Here is a 23,930-nt window from a genome sequence, read left to right as displayed (position 1 = left end):
TAGCCCCGCTGCTTTCATTGTCCACAGCTGCCTCCTCGCATCACTATTGTCCTTAACACCTTGCACGTTTGCATCCATCGATGTGTGTTTACGTGCATGTGTATTCCAAAACGGCGACAGTATGACTCACAGCAGTTGCGTCACACGCTCAATATAGCAGGGCCAGAGGGTGGGGGTGAAAGGCGTGGGTCAGCATGTGTATCTATAAGGAAAGGGTAAGGACTTCCTCTCCAGCTCAGCATGCACAATGGCTTCTGGAGTAGTCAAGGTTGTGACTCCTCTGGAGTGACACACAGCAGGGCGTGATCTTGCTTCAGGTCTGAAAGGGGCGGGAAGGGTCGGGCAGGAAGCGGCAGCCTTTTCTGTTCATTCAGTTGGAGCTCAGCCTACTCACGTAAGGTTTTCACTCCTGGCGAGTATTTCCATAGTCAGGAGCACAGGGTTTCCCCCGAGAAATTGGTGATTGGACGGAACGTATAATGTGGACGATCATTTAGTGCAGCTTCCAGTGCTGAATCTGACTAACCCTGACATATCTCGTCTCTAATTACCGTAGCTTAGTCTCAATAAATGTTTGGCATATATGGGGTAATGACTCTTCCCCATGAACTGTAATTCTGTGTGATTTAAAAGGCGTACTGACTTTGTCTAACATAACTGGAGACCTTTTATTTACTTCCAAAGTACAGCGAGAAGGAAAATTGTCCGAAAAGGTCACCGCTACAGCTTTATCAGCAACTTCACAGTAAAACCAGGATGTTTGCACTCACAAGCCACAGGATAGGATGAAAATGACCCTGCTGAAGGCCACAAGCTGAAATGCACTGCTCGCACTTCAAAGTTATTCTTTACTTTATACTTGAAGTGTCAGTACAGGCAGTTTTGAGTCATGTGAAGCAGCCTACTCCAGCAACAATATACTGTGGGAAGCCTTGGAGTAATATACTGTAGGAGCATCTGCCAAGTTATTGCATAATAACCTGGAACAACCTGGAACCTGCTATAGTCTTAACTAGAGTTGCGATGAGCCAGCCATTACTGGAAGGTGGTGAAGCTCAAAAGATAAAATATACAGCCTACGTTGTTTCCGTCAGCTCACAAAGAGATCGGAAGGGGCAGTTTGTTTTTGCCTCTTTGCGTGCTTCTTTGATCTTCCTCGTGTCCCCTTACAGGATCACACACTACAGTCTACACACTTGCCCATATACATTTCTCATGAACGGGTTATCATTTTCTCCATGGACAAAATTAGAGATCAGCTATGGAGCTATTGACTGCAATTGACCTCAAAACGGAATTTAATTAGGTGTATAAATCACCAGCGTTCGGGTACCAGGGGATATTAGACAATCTGAGCTCATTTAAATACCTAATCTCATTCTAAAGTTTATTATTGTAGCCTTAGTTAAACATCAGCAGAGATGGCCACAGGAAAGGTTTGTCACAGCATTACTCATTCTTTCCTTTTTTTTTCCTGTCCATCTACTTCTCTGTGCCCTGCAGTACCTGGGACATGTGGAGGTGGATGAATCCAGAGGCATGCACATCTGTGAAGATGCAGTAAAACGGTTGAAGACGGTAGGTTTCACTAGAAATATCTTCTGTACTTCCAGGAATGAGGCTGCTATTTCCTACTTGTATCTTCTTTCTTTCAACTTTTCCTCCATTACTTTTCTATTTCCCCAACATCCTACTGACTTTTCCTAAAAACTATTTCTAAGGTAGCCCTCCTTTAGCTATCATTACTCTCCTTCCAAGAGTTTTATCATTGCTTATTCCTACTTAGCTTTCTAGTACATAGAGGCCCAAGTGTGTCGATTGTTCTCCTGTCTGGCTCTCTCTGCACACTCTCAGCCAGAGCAGGTCAGCACGTACTTCCTGCTGGAGCAGATTCCGGCGGAGTTGCGCAAAAAGGAACAAATTCCAGTTTGAGGAGCAGGAGGAGGGGAAGGACGGGGAAAGCAATGGCGCTATTGCTTTTCCACGTTGTCAGTTGTTTGCCAAGGCCCCACCCAGGTCATAAACTCTTCGGTGCAAAAGAGGCTGATTCTCTGTAGTTGGGGCCAAACCTGAGTCGGCAGGTCTGCTGCTACAGTCGGCCTCTGTATGATCGAGATGACGTCATGCGCAGACGTAAATTTGATTCCTGTGCCAGCAATGGTAATGAATCTCCCGCTCGACGTGTCTGCTGACAGCTTTTGGTTTCAGTTTGAGGTGACTCAGAATAATTGAGAATTCACACCCTGTTTCACTTGTTATCAATGCCTCTTCTTCTCACTATTGTGAAAAAGCGGCTCTTAGTCGAGCTCAACAAACTACTGAAGACTGCTTGAGCTGTGAGAACCCTTTCTTAGAACGATTATACAGAAAAACATGCTAGTTGAAATGCAAGACAAATAAGAGAATGTGCACTCACACGCAGTCTTACAGTTATATGTAAGGGCCTTTCTTCTCACTTTTGCATACTGACATTTTGTTATATTTTTAGAAAACACAACAGACATTCTACACGCTACTTGTGGAGGAAAATGTTTGACATGAAACATACGTGAGCACACATTTGCTTATATTTGGATGCAGCTGTCGACATTCGCTGCACAGCATGCACACTGAGATGGAGCTCATAGTGGGATAATGTGTACGCACACAGGGCGAAGTGCACCCAGAGGCAGAGCAGACAGACATGCTGCATGCCCTGCAGCACACTTGTTCTCTTAGTGTACAGAAAATGCACAAAGGTCGACTGCAGATACAACACACATCAGTGTCGTGCACACACTGGTGCTTGATGAGGTCACGTGGTTAACACGGAGCCCGAGGCCGCGAGCTCTTATTGAGTTACAGTCGTTTTAACAAGGCCGACAAAATGGAGCCAACTCAAGAGGAGAGGCGGGTGTTTCTGCCTCCCGTCCTCCTGCAGGCTGCGACTGTCTGACCCTCCTCAGCCTAATGACATTTCCTCCCCTGTCTCCTCCGCTGCTGCTCGCCCTCGCTTTCCTCACTGGCCAAAAGCCTTATGTGTAAATGGCCAGATGCACGGCTTCATTGATCTGCAGGATCGGTATTTTACACCAACACTCTCAAAACTATGTATTTGCAAAACTATATTTTGGGAGTGTTTAGAAAAACCAAAACGTTTGTTTGTAGTTTAACTGCTGCCATTATATTCTTGCTAAATGTTGAGCTCTGGCCTAGATGTGGCACTTTACCTGTGCCCTGAATGGCTTGTCTTACAGGAAATGCCGGAAAACAATCTGCCACTGGCTTGAGAACTGCTAATGTGTTCCAACATAGTTCCTGTCCTTCCCAGTGGCAGGGATGCAGATCTGTTTCCCCTCTTCCTCATTGTAGTGCCGCCGTCTTGAGGTGCACATTGTTGTTGTGTTCCTTAGGGTTGTCCCATAGATTTTACATAGTGATACTAAGTCTTCACAGTTAAAAAATTCATAATGCAGGAGGATTATTATTCTGGCATTAACATTCATCACTGGAGCTCAAAGCAGTGGAGCAGCAAACAGAAATGAGTCTTGCTGTACTGTGTCAGTCTGCCCCTCATTTCCATCATTCTTCTTCCATTTCAGTCAGTAGATGAGAGTAGGTTTGTAGTGTTTGTAGCCTGCCGTACTGTGACCCCGTGATGCAGCATACGAAGTGTGCATTTTGCTGAGAAAATGAGGTTGGAGTGAAAGGTTTTTAATGGATGGTTTGAAACGCAGCCCATGATGCCAGGACAAGTCTGCGTAAACAGCCTTGCAGAGAGCAGCCCCCTGATGCCTATGATCCACGTCAAAGTTAAGGTTGTCAGAGGAGACCAGGGCGACCCTTTAAACAAAAATACAATTAGCGAGGCCCTGATACATCCAAGTTCATCCTCACTGATGCTTTAATAAGCAGACTGTTGCCAGGCAACAAATACAGTCCCTACCATTGGAGAGACATGCGAGTTAATATTGCTCTATTTCCAGAAACTAATAACTAAATTGGTCAGGAACCAGACTCCACACCTGTAGGCACTTAATATCTGCTCCTGGTCGATGAGGGGAGGCTGTTTTCTGAAAGTCAGCTAACTGCAGCCACGTTACCTATACAGTCAGCCAACATCGGCACAAAGTCTTGAAACGGACAAAAACCAATGACAACAAGCTGATGTGCCGTGAGAAATAACTGCAGAGAAAGAAATGTGTTTAGATGTCCTTGTATGTGCACTGTGCTTGAGGGTGCATGTTGGTGGTCCAGCCTTTCAGCCGGTGTGTGTGATTGCAAGTGTGACAGCCACAGCTCTGAGGCGACGCCGCTGCATTCCCAGCAGCCTTTGGGACGATAATAAGAGTTTTCTCACAGCTTTTTGACCCGTGACTCACATGGGAGGAGGTGGGGCAGAGGCGAGTGGAGAAGAAAGCTGCACTGCACCACCATCAACCTCCACGCTGCCTTTTTTTTTTTTTTTTTTTTTTTTCGTTCCTGTCATCGTGACATCACTTCCTGTCGTTGTTGGCCAGCAGCCTGGGGATTTGAAGTGTATTCTGAGTGAATGTGTGAATGTTTTTGCTGTTACTCAGGAGATGATAGTGCGTTGGCGTGTTACCTCTGTGCAGACTGGGTGAGGCACTCCACGAGGAACTGCTGACACATTTAGAAGACCTAGTTGCATTTGGGCATGAACGCCCAGTAGCCTGAGGATGTATCATTGACGGTGGACCTAAAACAATTAAAATATGTGCTTTCTGTGATGCAAACTTTTAAAGTACTTCCTGTGCTAGCCTCCCCCACTATTAATATTCTGGTCTCGGTGCCATTTATTTTTTATTTTTTATTTTTATTTTTTTTAAACCACAAACCTGATCTCATGAAGGAAAAAATAAGTAAATAAGCCACATATCATCAATAATAATCCACTGTCCAGGATTAAGAGCATGCTGTCTTGCATTAGAGATTTCTTTCATCCTTGTGACAAATATTGTAAGGTGTGAGCTGTTGCAGAAAGCAGCAGCTTGACCGATGTTGCACAAGCTGTGCAATACGTTGTTACACATCCTGTTGGTGGCTACCGTTGTTTTGAGGGCAAAATGACTTTAAACCACCAGTTGGGTGTGACAATGAAAGGTTGTAACTGTAGGCAGTAGTTAAAATACTCAATGTTCAACGTATTATTATTTTTTATCTACAGCGATCATGTTGGCTACACAGCTTTGTTTTTATTTTTTGTCTTGTTGGAATCACCTTCATCTATTTAAAAACTACCCTTTCTGCTCGCAAAACTCCTCCGATTCACTTTAGTTCCATCTCACTTCACACATTGAATACTTGAATGTTGTGTTACCTTTTTGTTGGTGCTTTTTTTTTGTCTTTTTAAGCAGGTTTTTAATGCAGAGAAATGCCTCGAAATCCTCCTCCCTCCACATTCCTCTTAACCCTTTAGAGATTTTTTCCCCCTAACCATAGCATACTAATACTAACTTTGCAGGCTTTGCTATCATCAGCATGTCTGTGTGGTTCTCTCAAACATAAATGTAAAACACTCTCACAATCACACACACACACACATACCCTAACAATCGCTTAGCTCATTCCAAATGAATCTCCAGTTCTGGTTAACATGTTAAATCATGCATTAACATGGCGCTTGGAGTGCCGTCTCCACCATGGCTGTGTAACAGGAGCGGAGTGGTACTCCTTTTCAGAGCTTACGGGGAGGCGAGGAACTCTTGGGGAGTGGGTGAAAGAAGAGGGAGGGTGGGGTGGCTAAGACTAGGCCAGGTCTGGTTTGGTTTTTTTGATGTGGTTGTGGAAGCCTAAACATGACTCCAGACTCAGACTGACCATTGAACAGTCACAGGTTTGACTCAGAGGTCAAACTGCTGTCAGTGGGAATTTGTTTCTGTCTGCTGAACAACAATGCAAAGTGTCTCGATCCGGGAATCAGAGGGAAAAAGAACGAAAAGGGATTCAGGAATTTCACGTCCACAGACAGAAACCTAATGATCTGCCATCTTTATCACCTCTGTTCAGACGGCTCTGTACGTTTTCCTGGGTGGTTTTTCTGCCTGTGGAGGTCTTGCTTTCAGGGGTATTCTTGCTTCCATTGTGGTGTTACTAACAGTAATCATCAAACACATCATCGAAACATCTCTCTCATTGTGGAATCACATGGAGCTACTTGATCCATTCCCTCACCCACTCACTCTCACACATAACCCAGCTTCACCAAAAATAAACCAAATCCAATCCTTTACTTTCGGCTCCCGACAATTTTTAGACTTCCTAGGTAACATTTTCATGCCTTGTTCCTCCTTCCACCTCCTCCGCCCTTCTCACCCACCCTCCCCTTTTTACCATATCCACTTCCAGGACAGGAAATTCTTCAAAGGATTCTTTTCAAAAGTAAGTTATTGCTTTGTGTGTCTGAGTGTGTTTCTCTTTATTATTAGCATCATCATTATTATTATTATTTTTCTTCCTCTCACACTTCACCCTTTGATCACATCTGAAGGCTGGAAGAAAACACACAAACACACGCGTTCATAATACAGGGGGAATCTGTCTGGGGAGAGACAAACGTAATGATGCATGTGGCTGTGAGCAGGTGGGGCGGTTTAGGCTGGGGCAGGGCACTTTTCTGTTGTGTGTTTGTGTGTGTGTGGTATTAACATGCGTGACTCTCTCCCTTCAGCTCTTCTTCCTTGAACCAAGAATAGAACAATGAACAGTTTTTTTGTGAATGAACATTTCCTTGTTTATTGTTGTTGTTCTAACCAATGGGGTTCACTGTCGAATGCATCAGGGCACAAAAATCTCATATCGACTTCTTTGCTTTAAATTTGGGTCCTACGGTGTGACACCCCCCCCCCCCCCCCCCCCCCCCTCCAAAAAAAAAGAAAAAAAAAAGCAAGAAAAAAAAAAAAAAGCAACAACTCCTGACTTGTCTTCTCTTTTGTCTTTTTACCTGCTGGTTTCTATGTATTTACAGGTGTGTGTGTGTGTGTGTGTGTGTGTGTTGACTGATATATATATTTTTTTCTTCCTTACCCCTCTATGAGAAGGTTCCAAGGAATAACACAAAGGGAAGTAATCTTGAGGCATGTGGAAAGATTGAAAAAGTTTCCTTGTTTCTTAACTTATTCCATCCCTGTCGTGTGTTTTCCAGGCTGGGAAGAAGCCTGTGCGAGCTGTGTTGTGGGTGTCGGCAGATGGTCTTCGTGTTGTAGACGACAAAACAAAGGTAATGAGTCCCTCCGGTCGCCTGTCGCACCTTGATCAAAAGGAAAGAACAGTCGGAGGAATTACGAGTAGCTTTAGCAGCTGTAAAGGTGGAAGCTGCTGAGCTTCAGCAGTGAATAAGATAAGCTACTACAATTGTAGCCTAGTGACCTCCAAAAGGCAGATCACTGGAAATATGTACTTAGTGCACCTGTAGATAAGATTCAGGTAAACAGGGTCATATTACAGGTTCCACTGACACCTGCTGGAAGTAACTGGTACTGCATGCATCAGTTTGTTGCCAGACAACAGCCTCAGACTGCCAGTGCTGATGGTCTTTTGTGGTTTGTGTGGAGATTATAACATGGAAAAGAAAATACATTTTTCCCATCTATTTTTCTTTGTGCCATTGATTACTAATAAACCCTTTGCTAGCAATTTCATGCAGGTGAGCACAGAATGTAGTTTAAGATAAGTTTAAGTTAAATGCACCATGCATGTGTTAGGTGAGTTAACTATGCACTGCATGTAACTTGACTAATTTCGGTTTTCATAACATTTTTCTAGCTAACAATTTACTTCTTGGGGATAATTGTTAAAGAATGCTACCAAGCTGGTTTTTAAATATTTTAAATGAGAAATAATGAAGGAGTAGAACATTTCCTTTTGTGGAAAATAACTAATTTGTGAGAAAGTACTGCTAAGAAGTTCTGCATGTACTGTACTACCCCTGTTGATCTTGTCTTTTCTATAATTGTATTGCCATTTGTCTAGATTATGCTTTATTAGAATTAATGTATTAACTGTGGCAAGCTTCCTTCCAAGCATCCTTCTGAAGCTGGATGTAATTAGTTCCATCTTTTTGGGCTCGTTTTCATTCAGTTATTATTTACTGTGAACATTTTCAGCCCATGTTTTCAAATGGTAACAGAGTGTCTTAACTACAGGTGTTTATTTATATAGCACCAAAGCAGCAACAATATTAAATACAAAGCACCTTGCATGCAGACTAGAGCAGCCATTTATCAAACCACTAACCTTCCGATTATTAGATGACCTGCTCTACCCCCTGAGCTACAGACACTCCAGTTTTGGAAAATTTGGAGTGGCTGAGAGAATCTTGATGATCAGAAAACCTCCTTTGAGCAATAAAATCACGGCATCAAAAAATAATAAGGTTGTGTGTGTTTTTTGCAGGACCTGATTCTGGACCAGACAATAGAGAAGGTGTCATTCTGCGCTCCAGACAGGAATTTTGAGCGGGCATTCTCTTACATCTGCAGGGATGGCACCACACGACGCTGGATCTGCCATTGTTTTATGGCCATTAAAGACTCAGTAGGGACTCCTTTTTGTAACTGCAGTTCTATTTTCCTGATTCATAATCACTGACAGTGAACATTAAAAATGTTGGAGTTCATATTCAGAGGTGTACGATTAACCTTTTTTTTTTTTTTAAAAGACCGTCATATCCCTGAATCACTTAGGTTAGATGGCCGTTTTGATATCACGCACTTCAGTGTGCTTTTTGAATTGTTTCTCTCAGGGAGAGCGTCTCAGTCACGCTGTGGGTTGTGCGTTCGCTGCTTGCCTGGAACGAAAACAGAAACGGGAAAAGGAGTGTGGGGTCACGGCAACCTTTGACACTAACCGAACCACTTTCACCCGCGAGGGCTCCTTTCGTGTTACTACAGCAACAGAAGCAGCAGAGCGGGAAGAAGTCATGAGGCAGCTACAAGATGCTAAAAAAGGTCTGTATCTAGTTGTGTTTTTCCCCGTCCTCAGGATTAGATCGACCGGTTTGTCTTCCACACAATTTAAAAAAAGGTTTAATAGTTTATTGACTTTTTAAAAGTTTATGATTATATTTTAAATGAGATGTATGATAAACCAGCACAGCTCGAATCAGCATATAGTAGTTTGATGCTGCTTTACATAACCTCTTTCTTTTACAAAGCCATGGCAGCAGATTAGCGGCTCCTTAAAATGCCTTAAATGTACAATAGCTAATATATAACCATTCATTTGAAAGTTTCCCCCTCGCACCAGTCTCAGATTTGTAATTTGACTCAGAAGGTCGCTGTAAAGCACCCAAAAAAAAAGAAAACATCAAAAGAAGATGGAAGGATAGGCAACTATTCCCCCCCTCCCCTCCCCGCCCACCACCCCTGCCCACCCAACCAGCAATCTGAGCCATGGTCTTAGTAACCTTCATCACTGACTCTATATTCTACTTTCAAGCTCTTTTGTGCCTTTCCCTTGTTGCATATATTCCTCTTGTATGTTATTTATTCTTGCTGTCCTACTATGTACATTTTTATTACATTTACATTTGATGTACAATGACAATAAAAGGCTTTTCTATTCTATTCTAAGATGTTCTCAGACCCCTACACCTGCCATTCTCTGTGAGGGGGTGTAGTGTTGCACAGTGAATTACAGATGTAGATATGATTAAAAAGCATGACTGATTAAATCGGCACATGTCACAAGCTTTAATTTGTTTGTGATTTCTTACCACTGCAGAGGCCTGTTGTCTAAATGTTGCGCATCTCTTACAGCAGAGACAGAAGTGAAGGTTGCTGGGAACTCTGCAGCAAGTGTGACAAACTCGTCAGTCCACCAGACGGGCGGTTCACCGTCCCCCTCATCGTCCCCGCCTCTTTCAGTGCCCATGCTGGGACCTCAGGCGATACCCCGCAGACACGCACCAGTTGAGATTCTCCACAGGCAGAGCTCCTTCAGAGGCTTCCCGGCACTTAGTCAGAAGACATCTCCCTTCAAACGACAGCAGTCACTGCGCATGAATGACCTGCCCTCCACTATGCAGCGCAAATCTGACTTCCCCATGAAAAACACAGGTGAGTCCAACTGTTACTGCCCTTGCAAATATGCACAATAAAATACTTCTACCATGTTCTTATAGCATATAAGCTTATGCTGACCTTTACCTCTTTTCTAATGTGCACCTCCTCCAGTCCTTGAGTTAGAAGGAGAAGGTGACAGCATCAGTTCACTGTGTACTCAGATCGCCACGGCCTTCAGTGGACCGCCAGAGGATCCCTTCTCTTCAGCGCCGATGCCTAAACCGGCTTCATCCCCACAGTCTCCTGTAGCACCGGGTAAAAACCTGTAAAACTTTCCGATCAGCTGTGTGTACTGTGAGAAGATCTGAATGAATCTGCATTTAAATAAATAAATAAATAAAATAAAAAAAGTAGTAGAGAAATAACTTTGCTGTTTACTGGTAAAAGGTTATATTTAGTTAGATCCTGTTGCAAGTTAAAGATTATTTTTAATACTAAACACACAATTAAGTGAAAACAGATAAGATGCTTAAAGTGGACCTATTATGTTTGTTTCATTTTTTAAATTAAATAATTTTTATTATTTGACTATACTAGAGTAGCTCTGTATGATTCACAGCTCAAAATAATTGTTATGTATCAAACCATTTTAGCTCTTTTCCGCTTCCTTTTAATCTAAATGTATTCTAATTGGATGCCTCTTGTAGTCAGAAGGGTTGATCAGCAAGCGAGCAGAGCTGTGCGACTGAGAAGGCCTTATTAGGGATGGTCAACAAGGCATTTTCAACTTGTTGATGCTGCTCACTGGATGTTTTATATTTTTGGACCATTCTCTGTAAACCCTAGAGATGGTCATGTAGAAAAATGTCAGTAGATCAGCAGTTTCTGAAATGTTCAGACCAGTCTGTCTGGCACCAACAGCCATGCCAGGTTCAGTCACTGAACTCTGTCATCATATGACAAAACATAAGAAAAAGTATAATAGGTCCACTTTAACTATTTGTTTTTTATGGTTTAGCTCAATCAGCTGGTGATTTTGCATTTGCCAACTCAGGGAAATATAGAAGCACACACTAAAACCCTGGTTATTCACTTTTATGATCAGTGTTGTTTATTTCTCACAGTTTGGCTGAATTTCCCTGTAATTCTGCTCTGTAGAAGTTCAGCCAGTTTCCAATAACTTGATGAATGTGTTGCTTGCAGTTTAAATTTGCAGTTGGAGAATGTGTGGCTGCTCATATTTTCTCATAACTTAGTGAATAACATTTATTTTGCGTGCAGTTTATGCCTCATTAGACTGCTAATTAAATGCAGAGTAACATTGTGCATGTCCAATGGACATCATCCATTGCACAGGCTTGCTTGTACTAGCTTCTGTCTCTTATTTGCTTTAGTGAATGGCACAACTCCTGCCTTCCCTGCTGCCACTACTGCTAACCCCTCAGTTCTCCCCCCTGCTCTGCCCGCTCGAGAAACTAACCCATGGGCTAAAAGCCCTGCAGGTGCAGCGGCCTCAGCACGGACAGGTAAGCAGCTCATCAAAGGGTTTGGATTGAGAGTTAAAATTCAATATAATTCTTATAAGATCAGTCTAATGTGATGAGCAGTTTTTTCTAGTTAAACTGAATATGTGGGAAGAAGACAAGATTTGATCAAACCATTCAAATTTGTATGGCTTGCTTAAAAGGTGGTGTGGATTACTACAGATTAGCACATAGTAAATGGTAAATGGTAAATGGCCTGCATTTGTATAGCGCTTTTCTAGTCCCTAAGGACCCCAAAGCGCTTCACACTACATTCAGTCATTCACCCATTCACACACACATTCACACACTGGCGATGGCAAGCTACATTGTAGCCACAGCTGCCATGGGGCGCACTGACAGAGGCGAGGCTGCCGGACACTGGCGCCACCGGGCCCTCTGACCACCACCAGTAAGCAAACATGGGGTTAGTATCTTGCCCAAGGATATTTGGCATGCAGCCAGGAGGCAGCCTGGGATCGAACCACCGACCTTCTGATTAGTGGCTGACCTGCTCTGCCACCTGAGCTACAGCCACCCCTATAGTAGGATCTGTCTTCTCTAAGGAAGAAGTGATTTTTATTAGAGTAGTCCCTAAAACATCTTGTCTTGCTATAGAACTGCTCTCCTAAATAGTATAACCCAGCAACTAAAGGGCAGATGTGGGGTAAGTTAGCAGCCCCCGGTTATTTAAAGCAGATACAGGTGAGGTATCCAAATCTTTTGTAGCACTTTAGAGCAAGAGAACAGGGTGGGATTATGATAAATAAAGATTTAAAAAATCAGACTAAGAATGAATGCATTCATGGATCATTTAACTCAAGGATTAAACTTGGAAAAAGTGTTTTTCTTTCAGGTCTTTAAAAGGTTCTCGTTCATTCTTGCTCACAGATATCAGTAGCACGATCAACTTTTATTTTGCCTGATACTCTTTTTGCCTGCCTTTGCTTCTGTCTCACTGTTGCAGTGTCTCGTGTTTTTTCCGGTTAAATGTTGGGTCGAGACTCATTCTTGTACTTTCTGCTGACAGGAGGTGACTGGTCAGCTCCTACTCCAGTGATCGTAGTGCCCCCCACGTCTTCTCCAGCTATTTCCTCCCACAAACGCACACCTTCAGAAGCAGACCGGTGGTTAGAAGAAGTTTCCAAATCTGTCCGAGCCCCGCAGCCCAATCCAATCCTGGCAACTGCCTCGCCTCCTCCCCAGCCGTTCGTTGCCCCTGTGCCGATGCCCGTGGCTTCTGTACCTTCTGGTCCCCCAGTGGCTTTTTTGCCCTCTATACCCCCTCCTGTGCCCATGTTGCCCCCTCGCCAGCCTGCCTTCCACGCTCAGGCTCCAGCCTCCCACCCGATGGCTAATGGGCTGCCGTTTCCTCAGCCCAGCGTTCCTGTGTTTGGCATCACTCCTTCACAGATGGTGGCTAATGTGTTTGGCTCAGCCACACAACCCCAGCCGTTTCCCGGCCCGGTCTCCACGACGCCCCAGCATGACGCTCAGCCTGTCAGTAACATCAGCCCATTCATCAAGCCTCCGCAGTCCACCACGGCAATCCCCGCTCCCCAGCAGCCATCCAGTGACAGTGTGACCTTTAACGGGGCGGACAGCTGGGCTGCACCATCTCGAATCGCTCCATCCTCCCCATCTACACAGCCTCCCCCGCAGCAGGAAGATGCCTTTGAGGCCCAGTGGGCAGCCCTGGAGGGCCGCTCACGCCAACACACCACACCCTCCCCCACAAATCCCTTCTCTACTGAGCTACAAAAAACCTTTGAGATCCAGCTCTGAACACTAAGATTGAAGTTAGAAAGAACTGGACGTTAAAGACTTGGATTGGTTGAATTGACTAATTGACTAGAGCTCAGAATGTTGTTCTGCCTCTCTCGCTCTGTTTTAGTGGAAAATCTCAGTGGCGGCAGGGGGAGGGGGTGAAGCCTGTAGAGAACAGCAGGCAAATCAGAAGGGAGCAGAACCCTGCGTGACATTGAGAGAAGAAGGCAAAAAACAAAAATGAAAAACAGGGTGTATCCCCCTTCTCCCCCTCCCTGAGGCATTTCATTGGCATTGTCTGTATTATTTTGTTTCTGCTGTGGAGCGCAAGGTCGTCATAACTCTGTGGAATATCTGTGCCGAGCCACTCCCCGCAGCTCCTCCACCTTCCCCAGGTGTGGCAGCTTCCTTCACTACCCCAGGCGTGGCAGCTCCCTTTCACAAAGTCCAGTTCCTAGCGCCCCCTGTTGGCATGACAGAGGAATGCAGCAGTACTGAGAGAACTCAGCTTCCAGAATCTTAAGAATAGAGCGAGACGATGCCAAAATCTTTATTTTTATGCATTAAGTATATTTTAAATAGCTTTGGAATCTAACAGAAGAGTTGTAAGTAATCTTGCCAAAGGCACAGGCTAGCTACAATGAATCGAGTTTATGTTTGTGTATACAAGAAATGATCGTATATATTATACAAAAAATATATATCTATAAAGAATCTATACTGTACACAAAGCTCACGGCAGTGCTAATTTTTAATGTGATGTAAAGAGATTTTGTGAAGGGACAGCTGCTTTACTTTTGTGTTTATTTGTTTTATTTTTGAAGACAAGTCTCTTTATTGCCATCTGTTGCATCCCGTGATTGATTGTTGCTGCAATGATACCCTATTTACAGTGAGATGCTTTACATCCAATGTGGACCTAGCGATGGTGGTGGTGCCCGACTGGTTGCCTCTCTTACCTGTGCTCAGTTTTTGACAGTTTAACTTCTTCTTCTGTCTTTATTGTCATTATTTTTATTTTCATTTTGTGTGGTAACTATCTTATTTGTTTTTATTTAACACTGTAGGATGTGTCATCTTGTTTTTAATCCACCTCTTTATTTTTTTTTAAGTTTTAAGTTGGTAATTTTAGGGGGTTTTTTTGTTTTGTTTTTTTCTTTTTAAAAAAAGTTTTTTATGCACAAGCACTAAAGTAGATGATTCGACATCACCTCCCAGGTGACCTCAATCGCCGACGGTTTGTCAGTTGTGGTACTGTAGGATCTGAGAAGCTGCATGCTGACTTACCCTGACCTCCGTTAGACGGCTGTTGTTCTGACGGGCAGCAGAAAAATGCAGGGAGATATTAATGGTTTCTCTCACTGTCTGATTTTTTTTTTTTTCTCTCTGTCATGTTTTATTTTTTTAAATCAAACCTGTGAATATGATCTATTCTCTGATCTATTTTTCCATTTTGTAATTATTTCATTACTTCGTTCCACTTCTTTGGAAAAATACTGAAGCTAAAAGATTGAATAAATTTATGGTGGTAGAGGAAAAAGTGGTGTGTGTTCTTGATTATAAGCAATATACACTATGTGAGAAATCTCTTAACACGAATGACTAATTATGAACTTCTTAAATAATTAAGTGAAATTATATTCATAGATTTATTTAAAAAGAAAAAGAAGAATATTAATTGGTTTCAGGTTGTAAAATTGATAATTTGTCTTTTTTTTTTTTTTGTATGATTAAAAATCGTGTCTTTGATTTAATGGGTAGTTGCTTTTTTGACAAAACATACTCTTTTAGCAATTAGTTGCCACTGTAGCAATGTAATATTAAATATTAATTACAGAAATGTGTGAAAGCTGTTGGCAATCACCTTACAAGTGCTCGCACCCAATCAGCACTGCCAGAGAGCTAAAATTCTATGGGCTCCACTGGTCTGTTATTGGTCCATCCCCCCAACAGGTGGCGCTGCAGCTTCATATAAATGCACTCTGGAAGAGATGGACGAGCACAGCAAACAAGTGTACATGTGAGATAAAGTGGCGTTGTGTTGTTCGAAAGTGTAAAGGTAAGCTGCAGAATACGTGGGATGATATGTACGGTGCTACTTTGCGCTTAAAAATTAGCGTCCAGGTTGCATTTAAAGAACGTATTGGGGCTGAAGAGCTCACAAGCTAACCGGTTAGCTCCAGCAGCTAACCAAGCTAACGTTGATTAAACTTTGCTTTGACTAAACTGGAGGACAGTAAACGGGATTAGAGGCAGAACGCAATTCGCGGTACGCCTTGCATTTAAAAGTGATAGACATTTGAAGAACTGAATTTATCGATGTTTATTTCAGCTGAAGCTACGTCGCAGAGGGAAGCTAGCAAAAGTTGTGTTAACAAACGGTATAGTAACAGCTGGCTGCTTACCTGATCGAGAGGTGTTTGCTCTTTGTAACAACTAACAATAGCTGTTTTTTGCTTTGCAGTGATCTTATAACTCTAGCCTATCCTTACAAACCAGTGTCAGCTAAGTTGACCGATGTTACGCTAAATTCGCCCTTGTTTTGTCCCCCAATTTCCCCAATAATCCTAATCCTGTTTTAGGACCCGAAAGGACACGTGCAAATATATAATGGCAGGATTACCATCAAAAGCTGCAGCTACTAACTATACATGAGTCACGCTTCATTTCTTTTTATTTTGTAGGAAAATGGGAGCAAATGTTTACTGTAACATGTATTGCTTGGAAGACGCCATCTGGTCTGACCACCTTTATTCTTAAGTAAATTCGGAACTCTCTTAGTCAGGCTTTGTTGTCATTTCTGTAAATATTCTTCAGACATAGTTTTGTTCTTGAAGGACATTCAAAGCTCGTATTTGGATTTTGGCTGCGTGGTGTTCAAGTCTGTCAAGATAATCCCACACTGCTTCAATGTTAAGGACAAAACATGACTACTAGTTTTCCATTGTTTTGTTTTTGTTTGTTTTTTTCTAACCACGTATGTTTTTATTGCACTGTCAGTGTGTTTCAGATGATTGTCATATTGAAAAATGAAGCCGTTGCTAAAAAGATCCTTTTTAGATGGCATTGAATGGTAGATCAAAATCTTTTGAAAATGAGTAAATTGCAGCTAATGTCTAAATTAAAACTTTGTATTACCTTAAAGATTGGACAACATATGGCTCAAGAGCGCTTAAAATTTACTGCAAAGTCTGGCTTCTTGGAATAAAAAAATAACCAAACATGATTAACTTGGCCATTGATTTTCTGGATTTTGCATGTTGATGGGCAGAGATTGATGGTGTGAGGATTATCTGTCTGCTTTAAGACAGTAAAAACCTAGACATAGATCTGTTTATGAAGGGTATTTATAAAATAACCTGTCTTTGCTGGTTTTGTTCCAAAGATGCGCGTTGTCTGTCTAAATTGCAACAGCTGGGTTCACTGATGCAGGAAAGGTAGGTCATCTCCTTTGTTTTTGGTGTTGTTGTTTTTTTGTTTTTTTTTTTGTTTGTTGTTGTTTTTTTTTCCCAATTTATTTTAACAGACAAGCTGAATAAAACTTGCAGATCGTCTCACTCACTGCTTCTACTGTGTTTTTGTCTCTAGGTTTGAACTTCAGACTGATTAGGATCATTACAAGTCAGCATGTCTCATCGAGGACCTTTAACCGCTGTCGTAACGGCAGTACTAGGGGCAACCTTGGGAGGGCTGCTCATATGGCGGGTGTATCGAACAAAAAGGAAAAGGTTACCTTCCATCCAGAAGGTCGCAGAGTCCTTGCACAATCTTGAGGAAAAGTCCACAGAGGTCACAGCTGTGGAGTGTACATGCATACAGCCGCCACATGTTGTGAAGGATGAATTTCAGACTGTACAGTGCCAGACCACACTTCCTGCCCGGATCCTGTCTTCTGATCACCTGCTGGGAATCAAACCAGTGATTGTGACCTCTGAAGAAGAATGGCAGCAGTTGTGGCCAATAATGCAAAAAGAACTGTCAGTCTTCCCTGTGCTGGGATTTGACTGTGAATGGGTAAAGACCTCCGCCGTAAGAAATACCTTTTCCATGTTTTTCCATTTTTTTTTAATTTATTTTTTTTAAAAAAGGAGAAAAATCCACCTAAATGTAGAAGAATAATTGGCCATGGGGTTCAGGGTTCAGGTTGTGAGGAATTCCTACTTTTTCCCTAAAAGCTGACAACAAGATAAGATAACTCTGTCATTGCACAGTCATACATAATACAATGACATTGGAAAACTGCCCTACGTTGGCACTACATATAACACGATACGACACATCACAACGCAACACAACACAGTATATTAACTTAGTAATAAAAAAGTGTATTAGTATTGCACACTGTTATTATTGCACATTAGACATGAGTCTATTTGTTCGGGTCCTCAGCAGCCTGAACCTCCTGCCAGACGGCAGCAGCTTAAACACCCGGTGTCCTGGGTGTGTGCAGTCCCGTAGGATGCTGCGTCCCCTCTTAAGACAGCGAGTGCTGTACAGGTCCTTCAGGGAGGGAAGAGGATTTTTTTTTTTTTTTTAATTTATTTTTTGGGCCATATTGATGACCCTCTGGAGTGCCTTTCTATGTGCTGTGGTGCAGCTGGAGAACCACACACCGATGCAATATGTCAGCACACTTTCAATGGAGCAGTGGTAGAAGACTCCTTCAGGTCCATTTTTCTGAGGATTCTCAGAAAGTGGAGACGCTGTTGGGCCTTCTTTAAAACCGCAGGGATGTAGAGCTCCATTGGAGGTCTGTGTCTGTGCACAAGCCTTTTAGGATGTTGCTGTAGGCTTTATCCAGTGTGTTGTTTTTTTTTGTTTTTTTTTCTCCCCTCGTTGCACATTTAATATGTTTTTCAAATCTGGGGAATACTGACTAAATCAGCATGGTTGAAGTCCCCAGCTATAATGTGCACTGCATTTGGATGGGAATTCTGATTGCTCCTCCATGGCCGAGTTAGCATTAGCATCGGGTGGTACATACACGGCCGTTACCATGACAACAGTAAACTCGCGAGGTATGTAGACGGGTCTGCACTTCAGTCAAATATTCCAAATCTGGGGGACAACGGCTGTGTACAGTTTTTGTTTTTGCACCAGCTGTCATTGGTGTAGATGCATAAATCCCCTCCTTTGTTCTTGCCAACAACCAAACACCTTGAGCTTTACAAAACATTAATGACATTACACAATTGTGGTGGATTTCTTCCCTTTTAAGCATCATCCATTATCATCACCTCACACAACTGTCTCTGTGTTTTCTGACCCAGCTGCTGTTGTTTGGATACAGGTGTCTGCTAAAGGCAAAGCCGCTGTGGTCTCCTTGCTACAGATGGCCTCGTACTCGGGTCTGTGCATCCTGGTGAGGCTGTTACCGTTTCGCAGCAGTCAGCAGCCTTTCCCGCACACATTAATGGAAGTTCTCAGAAACCCACACATTCTTAAAGTGGGAGTTGGTTGCTACGAAGATGGCAAGCGACTGACACGTGACTACGGTTTGTCGCTGACGTGTACGGTTGACCTGCGTCACCTTGCCTTGCGACAAAAGTAAAAAATTATTCTGCTCTTGCTTATAATCGAAACTATTTGTGTCAATTGCAAATACACACTTTTTCTTTTTTTTTTCTTTTTTCTTTTCCCTTCTCCCTTTTAGGCAAACTTCAGTAAGTAACGGACTCAGTTTGAAGTCACTGGCAGCAGATGTGTTGAAAATCTCTCTAGACAAATCTCCAGAGGTGCGTTGCAGTGATTGGGAAGCAGATCAGTTGACAAAGGAGCAGGTGGGGGTCTTACTGTATTGTAAATACTATACTTGTACAGACAAGTCGCTGGTTTCTTCTGCCATGCCAAACTAATCGAACAAAAACATGTATTGTCAAAATAATTTTCTTTACCCCTTCGCTCGCTCCAGATGACTTATGCTGCTAGAGATGCCCAGGTTTCCATTGCTCTCTTCCTCCATCTCCTTGGCCTTCAGTCTGAAGCCAGTCCCGCCTCTTCCAGTGGGAGCTCTTACTCTGAGCTGGCCTCCCGCTGCCAGGGTCTGGTCGATGTGCCGTTCAAGGGCCAAGGAGATGGAGATGACAGGGCAGGTGATGGAGACAGGAAGAGGAGGGCCAGGTCGTTAGGCTATGAAAACCCAGAGTCTGGAGATCAGCAAGTCTCAGACCCTCGAAAGAATCACAAGAGGAAATCGCTGGGTGCCGGGTATTCCGCCAGGTGAGTGTTATTAATGACAAAGAAGCTCATTCTTAGATGAGGATGAGCAGTTGTTTGTTTTCCGCTGTTACTGTACAGTGAGTTTGGGGCATCGTTTGCACAGGAAAATATGAATGTAAACTGCTTTATACTGTGTCTCTCTGCCTGTTCCAGGAAATCTCCCCTCTATGATAACTGTTTCCTCCATGCACCAGATGGCCAACCCCTGTGTACCTGTGACAAGAAAAAAGCCAAATGGTACCTTGATAAAGGAATAGGAGGTATGCTGGATAAAACCCTCTCTATTGCCTTTCAGCTGTCCTAAGTACAACCTAAATGTTTTTCCCTTTCATGTCGAGTCTCACTCCTTCCAGCAGCTGCACAGATCTCTCTTTATTTTCTTGGCTCTCAGTGACTCTCTTTAAACAGCCAGACTTGACGTGCGTTGCTGCACCTGCAACAGCTCCTTAGAATATCCTGTTTTACTTTCCTGTCTTTCTAATTTCATTTTTTAAATTATTGTTGCTTTACATTTAGTTGGTTATTTATTGGTTCTGATGCTTATTCTAAGTATGAATGTTTGCAATTAGATGCTTAAATATTAATCAGGTTGCTGTAGACCACATCCTAGGGTTTCTGAGGTGTTTAGATTTACCCAGTAAGTTCTCGTGTTATACCTGGTGCACAGTGTCACGCTTGTCGGCAGCATTTCAAATAGGATTTGACTATGAAAAACTCTTAAATGAATATACAGTATTTGTGATTTTGTTTTTTGTATATACTAAAGGACTTGCTATGAGAAGGCAATGGTCAGGAGCATCCTTCCTTACAAAAAGCATGCTCTTAGTCATTACTTCACAGCAACATGAAGCCTGCTTTGATTTCAAACGTGCAATCCAGGGCATAGGTCAAGGGTCTTTTATTTGTTTGTTTGTTTTTTTTCTTTGAAAGTGATAACTCAAAGAGGAAGTCAACGATGTGTGTTTACTGGAAGGCTCTGGAGTAGCACTAGTGGCCACCAGTATAAAGTGTATAGATTTGTGCATTTTAAAAAAGTGTATTAGTATTAATAGTGTGAACTATACAATGTGTGTGTTTTTTTTTTTTTTGTTGCTTTTTCTTCTCAAACTCTGTAAATACTGTTATGCATTTGCATCCCTGTGAGGTTCAAAGAATAGCCTGAAAACCCGATGCTCTTCTGTTTGTGATGCAGTGCTCGAGAGTGAAGAGCCTTTTATTGTGAGGCTGCTGTTTGAGCCGTCGGGACGTCCTGACTCGCAGCAGGATTACTACCTGACTGCCAAGGAGAATCTCTGTGTGGTCTGTGGAAAAGCAGATTCTTACATCAGGTTTGACACACTTATTCGCTTTGAAGTTGATTTATATTGAAGGTTTACTTAGAACTTGTTCTGCTTGTCTGATCTCAAGCACAGAACCAATAAAACAAACAAATTTGCTTGACGAATTGGAAGTTTGTTCTGAACTTCAGAAGATCATTTGTGTTGTTTAAGTATAAATGTCTTATTTTGTGGTGCCACCAAATCACTGCAGACGTGATTAACATGCATCTTTGTTTGATCCTTAAGGAAAAATATTGTGCCGCATGAGTACAGACGGCATTTTCCCACAGAGATGAAGGACCACAACTCCCATGACATCCTGCTGCTGTGCACCAGCTGCCACGCTGCCTCCAATGTACACGACAGCTTCCTGAAACAGCAGCTGGCTGAAGAGTTTTCTGCCCCTCAGGGCTGCGAGGAGGGAGTTCGGATCTTTGAGGACTCTGATCGACGGAAAGTACGCTCGGCGGCTCGGGCTCTGCTCACTGCCGGGGAAGGACTCCCCAAACAACGGCGAGAGGAGCTGCAGGCTTTAATCAAGAGTTTCCTGAATTTGAATGACGAAGAGGGGGCGATGGAGGAAGCGCTGCAGCAAGCGGCCAATTTGGAGACTAAGTGAGTTTAAACTGATACGTGATCACACGTCAGTTATGGTTGTCTTAATGATACCTTAAATTATTTTAATACTTTAGCGTTTAGGTTTTAAGTAAATCTGAGCACTGCTGATATAACCAAGCAGTGACTGCAAAAAACCCATGAGCTACATCTCAGACTCTACAGAGTTGGCATGTTGAATGTTAAAGCTGTGACAGGACAATTAAAAAAAGAACAAGTATGGCTTGTTTGGAAGGACAGTCGGGAGCAAGTCTCTTCTCACTAACAAAAACGTGGCCGCATGGTTTGGGTTTGCAAAGTTGCATCTGAAAAAGCTACAAGACAAAGAGTGTGCTTTGAATAGATGAGACTAAAGTGGGAGATGTTTGTCCATAATCGATGGACAATATCAACACAAATACCTTGTACAAACTATGAAGCGCAGTCGTGGAGGGGTGATGATTTGGGCTTGTTTTGCAGACCCAACACCTGAGGATTTTACAGTCGCTGAGTCAACCATGAACTTCTCTGTATACCAAATAACATCAGATGTGAGGCCATCTGTCCAATAACTAAAGCTAGGCTGAAACGGTGTCATGCAACAGGACAACAAGCCCAGAGATTTTTAAGTGGTCAAATAACAGAAAAATGCACAGATGTAAGACGAATAAGGAATTTATTTATACTTTTTGTGAACCACTTGTGCAAAGATGTGTACTTGCCAATCACAGGCACAGTGAAACATAAGTGTACAGTCACATTTAACTTCACTTAGTTCCCAGTTTAAATATGCTAAGAAGCATTCATAATTTAACAGCCCACTCAGTGAACCAAATTATTGGTTGAGTCCTAATCATCACTGTACGTTTAAACAGCTGCATGTAGTGTATCATGATCATTTTTGCTAGTATGCGCTCTCTCTGACCGCTCCTCTCTCCTCTGAAGGATTTTAAACGAGGCGTACGTGCCTCACGGTCTGAAGGTGGTGCAAGCGCACGCTGAGCAAGGCCTGCGGGGACTGATGGTCCTGGAGCGTCGCTGGAGGTTGCATTTCCTCACCACCATGCAGCCTCGCCACCTCCCTCCTCTGTGGTCCATCAATCACAATCACAGCAAGTTACTTCGCAAATACGGAGAGAACCTGCCCATTAAACTCAACTGACTTTCCATCTCCAAGAAGGGCACGACTGACCTCGCACCTGGATAGGAAACCTGGATTTTACTCTTTTACTTTGAAACTCAACAGCCACTCCATCAGTTTCTCCAACCTGCTTTTTCTTTTTTTTTTTTCTTTTTTTTTTTTAGTGAGCACGTGAACGCACTAATTGAGCAGCAGGGATGGAAATGTTATAGTATGTGGCTGCTGTCAGGACCCCACTGGGCAAAGAACATTGATGCCAAATTCCAGTAAGAGTAACTGACCCTACCTGTGGAGAGAAATCTAGGTAAAACACTAACCTTACAATGTCGTGGACACGTTGTTCGCATGTGGACTTTTTTTATTTAAACAAAACAAAAACAAAAAACCAAACAATCATAAATCTTGAACAGATTTTTAGAAAAGGCTGCTGCCTGCTACTTTATTCTTGACCTCCAGCTCCACCCCCTGTTGGTCAGCAGCTTATTATGAATGATTTGCTTTGCAGAGAGATGGTTGTTTTTATAGGACCTTAAATTTTTTGGCTCTCCGTCCAGTTTAAGTTTTCATTCTGTTGTCTGGTTTAGGTCAATAGATGATAACTGAATTTCCCTGGGAATGCCATGAAGATAAAATCCATCTTTGCTCAATTTCCTTTTTTTTTTCAAAGATGAGTTAGTCAAGGTGTTTCTGGGCTTGAATGTATTGCGTCTGTGGTTTTGTACACTTATCGCAGCAGGGGAGACAAAATGTAAGTACAGTTGGCGGCTTTCACTTGGTCATTTATTTAAACTCCTGCTTATGTCGTGGTGCCGATTCTCCGGACGGCTGGGACCTCTCCATGGCGTGTGTGAACGTGCCTCTTAACCCCTAAACCTAACTGGAGACTGTGTCGGGACATGAGCTCGTTTCAGTTTAACAGCGACGTCGTTTCACAGATTCCAAACTGCACAGTAAAGAAAAGCTGCCAACTTGGACGTGATGAAGATAAATTACAAGATTTAACCCTCTGCAAAGCTTTAGAGTATAAGAAATTTACCTTATGGAAGCAGCTGCATTATATTTATTCATGTTTTCCTGTGAATGATACAGTAAATAAGTGATGTTTATTAATCTTATGAGTTATTGAACACACCTATACCCTCCATCCACTCCCCACCCCCCCGAAACAAGACACAGCCACATTCATTTGTTTATTTCTTACAAAATCACAGTTTAATAAATAGTCTGTAAAAATGAGTACAAAAGTGGTTTTCTTAACATTTCATATATGAATCACTCGTGACTTTCAGGTCAAAGGAGTCTTTAAGTGGATTTTCTTTTTCTACAATCTAGTTTTGCTGAATTAAGGCCTCTTGATTTTGGC

General features: G+C 42.7%; 2 protein-coding genes across 8 annotated transcripts in view; both read left to right on the top strand.

Moving 5' to 3' along the window:
• The window catches only part of numb (NUMB endocytic adaptor protein), a 44,194-nt gene extending 29,361 nt beyond the window's left edge, over positions 1 to 14,833 (top strand). The window contains exons 3-11 of one of the 6 annotated variants that reach the window (XM_026151230.1): positions 1,504 to 1,578; positions 6,349 to 6,381; positions 7,145 to 7,219; positions 8,395 to 8,535; positions 8,744 to 8,948; positions 9,762 to 10,058; positions 10,176 to 10,319; positions 11,399 to 11,530; positions 12,558 to 14,833. In XM_026151230.1, coding sequence (XP_026007015.1) covers positions 1,504 to 1,578; positions 6,349 to 6,381; positions 7,145 to 7,219; positions 8,395 to 8,535; positions 8,744 to 8,948; positions 9,762 to 10,058; positions 10,176 to 10,319; positions 11,399 to 11,530; positions 12,558 to 13,312 — 1,857 coding nt within the window. In that variant the 3' untranslated portion in view covers positions 13,313 to 14,833. Of the gene's footprint in view, positions 1 to 1,503; positions 1,579 to 6,348; positions 6,382 to 7,144; positions 7,220 to 8,394; positions 8,536 to 8,743; positions 8,949 to 9,758; positions 10,059 to 10,175; positions 10,320 to 11,398; positions 11,531 to 12,557 lie in introns of all 6 variants that reach the window. The other 5 variants (XM_026151229.1, XM_026151233.1, XM_026151232.1 and 2 more) reach the window with 5 other exon arrangements.
• A 382-nt stretch (positions 14,834 to 15,215) lies between these two features.
• exd2 (exonuclease 3'-5' domain containing 2) lies at positions 15,216 to 23,803 on the top strand. 2 transcript variants are annotated; one of them, XM_026151923.1, is made up of 10 exons: positions 15,216 to 15,353; positions 16,680 to 16,731; positions 16,883 to 17,308; positions 18,585 to 18,841; positions 18,948 to 19,074; positions 19,206 to 19,513; positions 19,667 to 19,773; positions 20,706 to 20,841; positions 21,079 to 21,447; positions 22,372 to 23,803. In XM_026151923.1, exons 3-10 carry the CDS (start codon positions 16,922 to 16,924, stop codon positions 22,586 to 22,588), a joined length of 1,908 nt encoding a protein of 635 aa, XP_026007708.1. In that variant the 5' UTR covers positions 15,216 to 15,353; positions 16,680 to 16,731; positions 16,883 to 16,921; the 3' UTR covers positions 22,589 to 23,803. The 2 variants fall into 2 exon arrangements, with proteins under 2 accessions (XP_026007708.1, XP_026007707.1); XM_026151922.1 differs by having other exon boundaries at positions 16,883 to 17,323.
• The last annotated feature ends 127 nt before the right edge of the window (positions 23,804 to 23,930 follow it).

The sequence above is a fragment of the Astatotilapia calliptera genome, chromosome 19 (genome assembly GCF_900246225.1).
Source record: "Astatotilapia calliptera chromosome 19, fAstCal1.2, whole genome shotgun sequence".
NCBI classification, from domain to species: Eukaryota; Metazoa; Chordata; class Actinopteri; order Cichliformes; family Cichlidae; genus Astatotilapia; species Astatotilapia calliptera.
Note: the sequence above shows the minus strand (reverse complement) of the source record. Positions and strands in the feature narration are given on the sequence as shown.